General features: G+C 39.8%; 1 protein-coding gene across 22 annotated transcripts in view; it reads left to right on the forward strand.

The window, feature by feature from the left end:
* The window catches only part of LIMCH1 (LIM and calponin homology domains 1), a 352,171-nt gene that overhangs the window by 259,663 nt on the left and 79,683 nt on the right, over positions 1-12,825 (forward strand). For 13 of the 22 annotated variants that reach the window (XM_010384733.2, XM_010384727.2, XM_010384765.2 and 10 more), the window contains 3 exons: positions 4,161-4,356; positions 9,978-10,230; positions 11,220-11,486. In XM_010384733.2, the coding sequence (XP_010383035.1) occupies positions 4,161-4,356; positions 9,978-10,230; positions 11,220-11,486 (716 nt within the window). The remainder of the gene's footprint in view (positions 1-4,160; positions 4,357-9,977; positions 10,231-11,219; positions 11,487-12,825) is intronic. The other 9 variants (XM_030921871.1, XM_010384788.2, XM_030921874.1 and 6 more) reach the window with 1 other exon arrangement.

Raw genomic sequence — 12,825 nt, forward strand, 5'->3', positions numbered from 1 at the left:
GTATTTTTTGTCTTCTCTACTGGAACTTAAGGCCCATGAGGACAGGGTATTTGTTGACTTTCTGGAATGTTTTAGAACAGAACAGTGCCTGTCACGCAGAAGATGCTCAGTAGATATTTGTGGAATGAACAGCTTCCACAACCAGAGGATGGTGGGTGGAGAGTGGCTGAGCAGGCTGGAAAAGTAGAACCCTAAAGCCCTCTAGATCAGAGTGAGCCACCTTACAAATCACAAAGGGAGCAGAAAAATGTTGAGCGGTAAAAGAGAGGCATCTGGAGTTTCTCAGAAACGGTTAAGTCATCCACCAATCCTAGCTGGTTCTTGTTATGTCTGAGAAAGGGGGACAGGAAGAAGATGAGTAAAATAATCTCAAAATTTCATGATGCTAGTAGTTCTCACCCCTTCATTAATATACTTTGACTAGAATAACTCAGTAGCAGTTAGCACAAGGGACTGAGATTCTAGATGAAAAGCAGAGACAATGTTAATTAGAGCCCAAGAAAGGAGAATGTAGATATGCTAGTCTCTGTTGGTTTATATCTTCTACTCGCCCTCAGAAGCTTCACTTTAAGTGACCAGAAAATGAGATATGGTGACTTGATGGGAACCAATAGAATTGCCCATCCAGCTGATATCCTTATTTTTATTTCTGGCTGAAGAGCCAGCCTGTCACTTCACCCTGAGCTTCCTAGGGACGAGCTTGGCCAAGGACAGCCATGGGTGGCCTGGTTTTCACTGTTTCAACTGGCCATGCCATTCAGCTCCCAGCTCTTGCACTTGGTCCAAGGTTTGATTCTTGGCTTTCTACACAGCCATGAATATAACAGCCTTTCTGTTTTTCCTTCCCATAACTAGCTGTGAGAAAGCAGCTAACGCTCCAAGAGGCATGTCGACGTTCTCCTTTCTTCTCCTGTGGTTTGTAGGGTGAGGGTGGGGAAGACATTTGGGCCTGTGGGGAGCCTTTCTGACATTATTTTCTTGAAACCCTAGTTGTATAATGGCTGCGCCAAGGAGCTTGTAGTTGTGTCATTTCCAGATGTGACCAGCGGTCTGGCTCCCTGAGTGTCTGCCTTCCCTGATGGGAAATTAGGCTCAAGACATCTAGACATGGGATATAAATGAAAAAAGAGATAGAGGAGTATCAGGATGTGTGGAAAGCTGTGTCCTTAGCTACATTTATAAGTGTTTTATGATTTGTATATATTGAAATTTACCTATTTGAGAGAATAAATTGTACTAATTGTAACTATAGCTAACACTTTCAGAGCACTTGTTCTGTAATAGGCATTTTTCTGAATACTTTCCATGTATGAACACATTTAACCCTCCCAGCAACTCTATGAGATAGTCGTTATTATTAGTCCCATTTTACAGATGAGAAAACTGAGGTCTGGAGAAATTAAATAACTTGCCTAAGGTCACACAGCTGGCAAGGGGTAGAGCCAATATTTAAACCCAGCCAGTCAGGATTCGGAGACCATTCTCTTAACCATTACCCTAAACTCCTTCTCTTTTGCACTAATCGTGCTCCATATAACGTTTCTGTCAACAGTGGACAGCATATATACAGTGGTCCTAGAAAATTAAAATCAGGTTGAGTATCCCTAATCTGAAATCTGAAATGCTCCAAAATCCAAAACTTTTGAGCAAAGACATGACTCTGAAAGAAAGTGCTCACTGGAACATTTTTGGATTTTGGATTTTCAGGTTTGGGATGATGCTGAACTGGTTAGTGTAATGCAGATATTTCCAAATCCAAAAAAAGTCAGAAATCCTGAACAGTTTTGGTCCCAAGCATTTGGATAATGGAGACTCAATCTGTAGCACATTTTTACTGTTTGTTTTCTATGTTTAGATATGTGTGGATGCGCAAATACCATTGTGTTGCAGTTACCTACAGTATTCAGTGCAGTCACATGCTGTACAGCTTTGCAGCATAGGAACAATGAGCTGTACATATAACCTAGGTGTGTAGTAGGATTGGCCATTTAGGTTTGCGTGAGTACACACTATGATGTTTGCACAATGGTGAAATCTCCTAATGACATATCCCTGTCATTCAGCAACACACAACTGTATTTATAGTTTTGCAATCTAGTCATAATAGCGTTTAGCTGAGGAACATAATCCAGGTTAGCATCATCTACAGAATAAGGAGGCAGTAAGTGTCTAGTAGTAGAGAAGATGCTGATGCTGGAACTGTAACTGTATCGAAGATGATCACATATTTTCAGGTATACCATTTGGGATTTGGAGACAGAGTTTTGGGTTGGAATCACAGCTTTGCCACTAACTATGTGATCTCAGTCAAGTTACTTAACCTCTCTGATTCTTATTTTTGTTCTTCTGTAAAATAGGGATAATGCTAACCATGTTGTAGGATGAGTGGTTGTGAGGATTAAATAACATAACATGCAAAAAGCATCAAGTATAGCCACAGACACATAATAAGTGTTCAATAAAAGTGACCTTTGTTTTTTAGCCATTTGGCCTATTCTCAGTAGGTAAATAATCCAAGATGATTACTTGCATTTCCAAAGAAATTAAATATGAAACCATATCCAATTTGGGTCTATAATTTTCAGTGAGTCATGAGTTCTTCCTTTTCTTTCCTTTTTCAGGCCTGGCTTTTGTTCAAGTTCTGGTTAACTTTTGACCTAAGAGTAAGCTACCTTAATTTCCATAACTGGAATTTCTGCCTTCCTCTGGAAGGTCATGCTGGCTCTACTCACCCAGGCCATTTGACAACCTATTCTTCAGGGCATTCATCAGTCCTCAGTCTGGAGGCTGCAGGGTGCTCCTCTCAGTCCTGCCCTTGTCCTCTTGTCCACTCCCTTCTCTTGATGCAGAGCTGTGTGTGTCTTGTAAATTACAGCCACTCTGTCCCCTCCAAAGGGCCTCCTGCTGCGGAGTATGTCAGAGGCTCTGGATATAATTGATAGAAGCAGCCAGCAAAGGCACTTCCTGCAAAGGCATGGGCTCCCGTGGGCATCCTAGACAGTTTAGACCAGTTTCCAAAACTGCTAACATGAAGAATATTTATTTTTCCTTTCTATTGGGAATGCGGAGGGGACTTTCGCGAGCATCCCAGGAAATCTGCAGTGTGGCATTCCAGTCTTTGCGGATGAGAACATGCCTCTCTGCCAGTGTTATCCACAGTCCTAATTTTAAGCGACAGTCTGGACGATATTAAATTGAGGTTTATCTTTGAGTGACCAGAGTTATTTTTGTTTTAGTCAGCCTGGACTATTGTAATTAATGCTAAGACACTGGCGGGAACAAGGCTTTTATTATAATACGAGGGTGAGGATGGCTTTGACTGACCTTTCTTCTGCTGGAGTTTCAGTGTTTTAGTATGTGCTGCTTGTGCTGGAAAGAATTTATAATCACAGGCTGTCAAAGACAGCCATTGTTCTCCCTGCTCTGAACATGTGGGTCAGCCACAAGTGCTTTCAGCTCCCCCAGCGCCAAGAGCTGGCCGAGAGCGAGCATGCCTGGATTCTTCTGAGGCATCAGGAAAAGCGTTTTGCATATTTTTCATTGCTTTTTTTTTTTTTTTTTTTTTTTAACTTTTTGCCTCAAAGACAGCTCCCTTTCAGAGCAGGAATTTCCCTTCAAGGTAGCAGGAGATGAATGCGTGCTGCTCCAAGATTTTACACAACTGATTCTGCAGCAAAGACAAATGCTGCCTGTATTTGCCAGATAGCATAAACAGGAGCAAAAGTTGTACAGCTAAACTAGGGCCTCATTCCCAGGACAGACATGCAGTTATGGATTCCGAAAGACAAGTCAAGGTTAAGGTTTTGGTTTTTTGTTTTTGTTTTGGACTATCATTGTACTGCTGTGAATCCAAACTTTGTGATCCTTTCTTCTAATTCTTTCTCTACTTTTTTTTTTTTTTAAACCTAGGGAGTATGAGTTATTTGGGGATTTAAAAAAAAATATTGTGTGTGATTTTCTGATTGGGAAATTTGCAGCAAAGGAGGCTCGAGGAACAGAGTGATGACTTTTCAATGATGATTGATCCTGTAACTGGTTGCCACAACCTTTCCATTCTGATGTGATATGCAGGGGTTTTTTTGGAGACCACTGGAGACCCATCTTCCTGATAGTGTAGGCTAGAGTTATGTCTGTAACCCTTTCATTTTCTTTTTGAACAGGAGACTGATGACATTGAGAGTCCTAAACGCAGTATCCGAGACAGTGGCTACATCGACTGCTGGGATTCCGAGCGCAGCGACTCCCTCTCTCCTCCTCGCCACGGCAGAGATGATTCCTTCGACAGCCTGGATTCCTTTGGCTCCCGCTCTCGGCAGACGCCTTCACCAGATGTAGTCCTCAGGGGAAGCAGCGATGGTAGGTTGGAGTCTTAATAAACTGTCCATCTTGGAATTAAACATTTGCAGGGGCTGCACTGCGGCTGGCAGAGGGATGGGCACTGGGAAAGCAGGCTCCATATTCACCTTGCTGGAACTTAGTAATTCTATAAACTGGCAGAAAAAAGAAGTCTTTGAATGTTGTTTTTCATGGTCCTTAGAATTTTGGTTGGCTTTGCCAGGAGTTTATTTGAGCACTGCCTCAGTGAGCATATCTTCTATTGGAAAATGTGTTACATCATTCCTCCCTTGGTCTCAGTGAATCAAGACACTGTGCAGACCATTAGCTCATAAAGTGTGTTGGAGGTTTATATACTCTGGGCATGAGGAAGGGAAATGTTTGAATGAGTACCACACTATATAAGTGAAAATGGATCAACTTCCAGTAAACTGGAAATGAACTGTACACACTTTGGAAAGTTCTGAAGCCTGGGATTGTGCAACTTTAATTGGTATGGTTTTTGGCAATCTGTTTGATGCTTATGATACCTGACTGGTATAGCTAGCACGATGCAGGTTGCCGTTAATGTATAGTGGACAACCCAGGCTGCCTGCTTGTTCTGAAGCTGGGATTGATTTAAACCCTGTGGGTTTTATATCACTTGGAAGAAATGATCATTTTTCTTTACAAAAATGTGTAATCATGTAACTTGATATAAACATAATGCCTATTTTTCAGAAGCTGTTTGTCTTACTTATCTTGTACCTTTGTACTTTTAGAAGGAAAGATGGTTTGGTTCTACATATTCTACATATATAAACTTGCAGAAAATCATGAGGGATGGTGGGGAATTTTTAAATTGTTTCCTTTTTTAATGCATTGCTTGGTTGATGCTACTATATCTAGCTAATATATCTTAAGCCTACTCTGAGATTAGAATTATATTTTGTAGCTAAAAGATCCCTTCTAGCTATAAAATTCTGTTACGAAAATACTTGACTATTTAATGTGTCCAGGATCTAAGTTAATTCCTTGGTACACAGTATCTCATTTAGTCCTCAGCTGAGATTTTAAAGATACTCACTCAGCATCTCAGTCAACACTCCCACAGAGCTGTGAGACACTACTTATTCTTACTTCACTGATGAGCCTTTGAGAAGTTAAGTAATCATCTCAACATTTACAAGTTACAAAAAAATCACTGTCAGAAAGAAGCATAACAATGTTAGCTTTAAGAAGTGTGAATGCAAAATCTATGCTCTTAAGCTTAATTTACCCACACTTCTTTCTCTTTGCCTAATAGATGTTTTATTCTGGAATGACTGCAACTAATGCTTTTGTTTAGGACTTAAACTTTCCAGCAAATAGTTTAACCTTGGGGCCACATAGTATGTGACTCCTAAAGAATTCCAGGATGCATTGTGAACCTCTTGCAAAGCATTTCTAAAATGTTATATGTCATCTTAAGTGCCCCCCCACACTATTAGAAGTTAAATACCAAATTCACAATCTAAGTGAGCTTTAACATAACCAAAGAGTAGATTTACTTTTCCGAAACATACCTTAACCAAACAAACGATTTCATCCGTATTATTTTGATTAGTTGTTTTAAGTTATTGCATTTTCTTCATCCTGTTTTTTTCTTAGCTGGTAAGGTAGATCATTTATCATTACCGGCTTTGGGGTGTTCAAAGTTTAAACGAATCACATCTTGAAGGATGATTACTAATAATATACTAATATGTGTGAAGTACAATGTAGTTTGCAGCAATTAAAATTGATAAGCTAGAGTGTTTTTATGAATGTTTTCTCCATCCAAAAAACATGAAATTAGAGCTTCACAAAACACCATCCATGAAAGAGCTTCTTATACACAGATTTTACCAATCAACCCGATACCTTAAGGCTTATGTTCTTGTAAACTAATCAAGACCTAATGAGATTCTTAAAGAAAAACAGCACATTTCTTAATCTGCCATTTAAAATGTAGTATAATTTTAGCCAAATAGATGTTGGATTTCATAAGAGTTTATAGTATGTTTTTAAATGATGCTAATTAAGAAGACTGCTGGTCCTAATAAACACTTCCAAATTTGAAAAAAACTTGCTTTTTAAATCTTGAGAATTTATTTCCTAGGACTCACAATCAATTGGGGAATATCTTACCATGAAATTCTTCAACTCTATGTTGGCCAATATAGACATCTTTCATTTTATAATTATCCATTCCCATTAATCCATTCAATAAAGATAATCAAGGGCCATACTCATGAGAGGCATCATGATTCTGTGGTTTGGACACAGAGCTACCTGGTAGGATGCTGTAGATCCCAGGGTTGATTCAACAAATCTGTCTTGCTAGACAGGTGCCCAATTTCTCCCCCAGCATTAATAGCATCTCTTATGAATCCACACAGTGGGCTTCATTGAAGAGGAAATAACAAAACCCTCTACCCAGATGTTTTCAAAATTAAGAACATATTTTGTAAATATGATGCATTAGGTTAAGTAAACAGTCTAATGTTTCATATCAAAGATGTGCTGAGGAAGGGAAACAAGTAATGAGAGAAATCAAAGTGCTAGAGGAAGATTAAAAAGCGAAGGGTTGGGGGTGTGTATGGCAAAGATACGTTTAAAAAAAAAAAAAAAAAAAAAAAAAAAAAAAAAAAAACCTCCAGTAACTGAGAGAGAAGTGTGGACTCATGGAAAGGAAGAATCAGACTTGGATTAAAAAAAAAAAATCACTGGCCGAGCGCAGTGGCTCACGACTGTAATCCCAGCACTTCAGGAGGTTGAGGTGAGCGGATCACCTAGGTCAGGAGTTCAAGGCCAGCCTGGCCAACATGGTGAAACTCCATCTCTACTAAAAACACAAAAAGTTAGCTGTGCATGGTGGTGGCCGCCTGTAATTCTAGCTACTCAGGAGGCTGAGACAGGAGAATCACTTGAACCTGGGAGGTAGTGAGCCAAGATCACGCCATTACGCTCCAGCCTGGATAACAAGAGCGAAACTCAAAACTCCATCTCAAAAAAAAAAAAAAAAAAAAACCAACATCATCATCTCATGCTAGATTACATTCTCCTAACTCTGGACATAAATGGAGAAGCCACCTTAGTAAATTTCCATGTTCACAGGGAGAAGTGAAGTCAAAACTTTTGAGGTGTCAGCCTTAGATAAGAAGACTCTGACACTTCCCAAGGGTATACTGGGCCAGCCACCTCCTAGGTGCTTTATGTCATCTCATTTAATTCTTGTGACAACCTCCGTGTATCCCATGAGGACCCTGAAGTATAGAAGATTTAGGTGTCACAGGGTCACACAGCTAGTAGATGGTAGAGCTGAAATTTTAGACCCTTGCCTCTAAATCCGTAAACCTATACTTCTTTCAACTGAGCTACTCTGTCCTGGAGCATTTGCAAGGCTAACATTTCTTGAAGTGTCCTAGACATTCACCAAAGAATAATTGTGGGAAAAAATTATTTGCTTATGTTGTTAGACAACATATTTGGAGACTTTCACTCAGTATATTATAGATAATATAAATAGGTATCTGTATCTATATATATTTGTGTGTATAGATACTATACACAAATTGGATTCATAGATTATAGGATTTTAGAATTGAGGGACCTGAGATAACTCTAATCCATCACTAAGCTTTCATAGTTGATTGAAGAATCATTTGCTTTATTTGTTCAACAAAGTGCAGCACTTCTTGTAGTCAGGACACTTTTATCAGAGGACATTTTCCCAAGACAGGTGTGTCACAGAGGAAAGAACTTTGGAAGTCAAGAGAACAGAAAGTAGAGTTTCACAACTGTCACTAATCAGCCCTGCAGCAGAGGTTCCTACAGTATCCCTGAGCCTCTGTTCCCACCTTTATAAAATGGGGATAGTATCAAATGGGGAAACAAATTCAAAAGTTTAGCAAGGTAAGGTAGTCTTAGTATTTGTTTGTAAAGCAATTCACAGGGAGCTCTAAACATTTCATTATGATACTGAGACAGATCTTGTTTAAAGACTGGGTGGAAAGGAGCTAAATTATGAGTCAAATACTGTACTAATAAGTAGTGAAATGGTCAAAACTTCAGAAGGAGGACTGAAAGCATGTGGCATGAATAATTCATAAACTGAATATTTAATCTGCAACAATGAACAACTTGTTTATGGTCAATGCCTTTAACTTTTACAGTCTTTTAAAAGCCATTATATCATTTAACCTCCAGGGCAAATCATTTTATTCCTGTTTTACAGAAAAAGACAGTCAAGTGTGTTAGAGACAACCCTAGGAGCCCCAGCTCATTTCTAACAGATCCAGAACTATTATGACATAAAGCGTAGCCAGCATTTATGAAGCACTTAGTCTGCCCCAAGCACTGCACCAATAGTTTTATATGTATCTGGTTCTTCCAACAGCTATGAAGCAGGTATATTATTATCCTTGTTTTATAAATTGGGAAACTGAGGCTTAAAATGCTGATGTAACATATGTAAAGTCTCATGGCTAATGAGCAGCAGAACTCAAAAGGAAGTGGCTCTGACTTAACACCAGCCTTCTCTGCCAGGCTGCCACATCTCCTGGCTCTTAGTTTAAGGCTCTTTTCTTAAGGGTAAATAGGTATATATTTTATTTGTTACCAACATAGTTGAATAATCTTATAATGCTCTCATTGATTAATTGTTTTCAACCAGCATTGAAACAGTGGCTACTTATATGGTAGTGTTTGTTGGAATGATGGCTTCATTCTAATAGATCCTAGAAATCTAATAAGATGAGACTCAGCAAACAAGAATACAGTATAATTATTGGGGCTTTTGTCCAACAAGTGGCCAGTGTTGGGAACGTTGAATTCCTTTGTGTTGTCTAAAACAGTCTAAGCCAAACCAACTCATTTATTCATCAGATAATCTAAGGATGCCCACTGTGTACAAAGGCAATGGCATAATAACTACAAAAACTATAAAGCCCTTATTCTCAAAGTACAAGGTAGAAAGTGTAATGTGCCAGAAGAAAAGACAAGATCATGGGGTTATAGGGTTCACAGGAAGAACAGATTGCCTCCAGCTGTGGGAACCAGGAAGAGCTCCCCTGTAGAGGAACAACTTGAACCATTTCCTGGAAGCCAAACCCTTGGTATAATCCAAATTGATCACTTTTCTGAGTTTCTGTTCTTCTACATCTGTGCTTCTTGATTATGACTTAAGTTCTCTAGGTATGTTATGGGTTGGTTAAAGATGCCTCAAAGACAAAATGCTTCCTAATTTTTATTTGCTGGAGTATCTAGCATAGTGTAAGACATGCAGCAGGGCCTCAGTGAAAACTTCATTGTTAATTTCTGTTTTCTTCTTTTGAGAGTAGCAGAATCTCGGGAGGCATATAATCCTATTGCAGATGTGTTGCTAATTGTAATTCTCAGATACAGTTAGGCTTATGTCTGTATTTTGTAATTTTGCCCTTGTTGGGTTTTTTCCCTGATTTTTTTTCCTTCTTTTCCCACAGTGGAGTAATCTACATGGATCCTTTAGATTTGTTAAGTGAATGATTTAAGAAGGAATCCTTAGAACCCACAGATTGAACCACATCCCTAATGCGTGCTTAACATTGGGAACTTTCTGCTAGCCTAACACACTTTCTTAGCACCCATCCTCTTTACCCCAGGGAGAGGAAGTGACTCTGAATCCGACTTGCCTCATCGGAAGCTGCCAGATGTGAAGAAGGATGACATGTCTGCACGGCGGACTTCCCACGGTGAGCCGAAATCAGTAGTGCCTTTTAACCAGTACCTCCCGAACAAAAGCAATCAGACGGCCTACGTCCCCGCGCCTCTGAGAAAGAAGAAAGCAGAGCGCGAGGAATACCGCAAGAGCTGGAGTACCGCTACCTCCCCTCTGGGTGGGGAGAGGCCCTTCAGGTAAGGCCTGAGCGCCGCTGCCCTCTTCCTGACTTGGGCATTAGTGGTTTGGGAACTGCAGCTCCTGGAATCAGGTTAAATGACCAATTCAGAACTTTGATGGAAGATTACAGATGGAAGTGGGTGGGACAGATCTTTGGAGAGAGCTTCTCAGGAGAAAAATAGAAACTTCGTGAGTGCACCTAGAACAGTGCCTGGCACACAGTAGGTATTCAGCGACTGCTTGTCTAAATAAGCAGATTTCTGAAACCAATTCTGTTGATAGGACATTGAGAGCAAATCTGTCATCCATGTCCTTCTGCGGAGACTGCTTGACTCCCAATCCTGTCAGATTAGGCATGGAAAGATTCCTATCTTTATGCAAAAAGATATTTTAAAAATCTAGGCTTAAATTAATCTGATATAAGCTCAAATATGTGATGCATGGAATATGGTTCACAATCACATATAGAAATAGTCATAATAAATGGATTTCTCATCTCTTTAGAGAAACAGTGTTTTCCTTAATCTCTGATTATGCTTTTGTATTTATTTATTTATTTATTCATTTATACAGCAAGTATTTATTGAGCATCTACTATATGATAGGCATTGGGGACTCAATAACAAATAAGGCAGAGTCCCTGCCTTCAAGAATCTTACAATAAAATAAACTTGTCTAATAGTCCATCTGTACTATTATTTTCCATTGAATAAAGATTTTACTACAATTTTTAATTTGCTGAACAAACTAATGAATTTTACGTTTCCAGCAGAAAAGCTTTTTGCCTTTCATTATCGAGTCTGGGATAACTCTCAGTGTTGCGGGTATGATGCATTGTATAAATTAAATGGTTGCATTGAATTTTCTTCACATTATCACATTATATTGTGTGCTATGACTTCCTTTTCTAAAGTGAAAGTAATGTCAGAATAGCGGGGAGATGACATGGGGTCTGTTCCCCAGCCCAGTCTGTTAGTTTGGTAAACCATATCATCCAACTCACTAGCTTTCCTGAAACGATAGAGGAAGAGGGGAGTGAAGTGGGGTCTGCTGGTGAAGACGACCCAGCTGGCCAAATGAATCCTGGTTGGAAGCCTTCCGATGGTGGGTGTGAATTACCCGACGGCAGTGGTAAGGAGCACCCTTCTTCAGACGGGGCTGTGGTGGCCCCAGCTCCCAAGTCTGAAGAAAAAGCTGCTGTTGAGATCCAAAAGCGCAAAAGGCTAGAGCAAGCTGGAATCAAGGTCATGCCAGCAGCACAGCGCTTTGCCAGGTCAGCTCTGGGCTGAGGGCTGGCCTGACTGGCTTTCTGCATGCCTGGGGGTTTGGAATCTGTCTAAAGAGTTGGAGTTTTCATCTTATTTTTCCACTTCCCGCTTTTCCTATTGCATCACTGTTCCCTCCTCTGAGCACATAGACAATAGTCTTTGCCTTAAGACATGGCTCTGCTGAGTACCTCCTGGGTATTTTAAATGAAGGTGAAGAGTGAGCTCCTCACTGTTGGGTGCAGACCTTGTCTTCGTCATGTATTTGTGGTCAGGCATGTGTGGGCTGCAGGATTTACCTATAGCAATAACATTGTATTTTTCTATTGTTTGTGGCTTGTTAATTTTCACGCTACTCCTAAATGGCTCATATCTTACTTTACACATCACTAGAAAAATAGTCTGTTTCTTTGAAATGGGGGAACACTCTCTTTAGAGAGTGGCTGCCTTACAAAAATCCACTTACTTTCCTTGTCCCAAGAGAGTACTAAGTAGAATTGGGTTTATTTGACTCCTTAGTTTCTAAAGCATGTTGATTCAAAAACAAAAAATGGAGTAATTACTTCTCTTTAATTTTAACAAAGGTACTAGTATCCAGTCCTGATAGCTTCATATTACATGTGAGATGGAGACCTTCAGCAATCAGAGCGAAGGAAAACTATAGTTCTACACTCTTCTGTAGTGTTTTGAGAAGCTGATTAATTTTTCTTATAAAATAACCACAATGATCCTAACAAATAATAATGCAGCCAAAATGTATTTTACAAATCGACATTCATAATAATTTGACAGTTGAAATTCCTTTGCCACTTGCTGTTTAATTCTTTTTTTTTTTTTTTTTTTTTTTTTGAGATAGTGTCCCACTCTGTCACCCAAACTGGAGTGCAGTGGTACGATCTCGGCTCACTGCAACCTCTGCTTCCAGGTACAAGCAATTCTCCTGCCTCAGCCTCCCAAGTAGCTGGGATTACAAGCATGTACCACCACGCCTGGCTAATTCTTGGATTTTTAGTAGAGACGGGGTTTCACCATGTTGGCCAGGCTGGTCTAAGAGGTGGCTGATATACCCATCTTCCAGAAGTGGGAGCTGAGGATCGTTGATAGTCAGTGACTTGCAAAGCTGGTCACTACCAACCTGGTGACCAGATTCGGATGCTCTGACCACAGCACCACATCTTCCTCTCACACATTTTCCATTTCTCTGTACAACTCCACATGTGATTTTTTATGTGGTCCAGGTCTTAAAGTATCCAGTGTTGAGTTACATAAATTTAATTCTAGAGTACCTTTGTATTAAAAAAAAAAAAAAAAACTAAGGATATACTTCCTCCTTGTGTGTGGTATATT

This window comes from Rhinopithecus roxellana, chromosome 2, assembly GCF_007565055.1.
Source record: "Rhinopithecus roxellana isolate Shanxi Qingling chromosome 2, ASM756505v1, whole genome shotgun sequence".
NCBI classification, from domain to species: Eukaryota; Metazoa; Chordata; class Mammalia; order Primates; family Cercopithecidae; genus Rhinopithecus; species Rhinopithecus roxellana.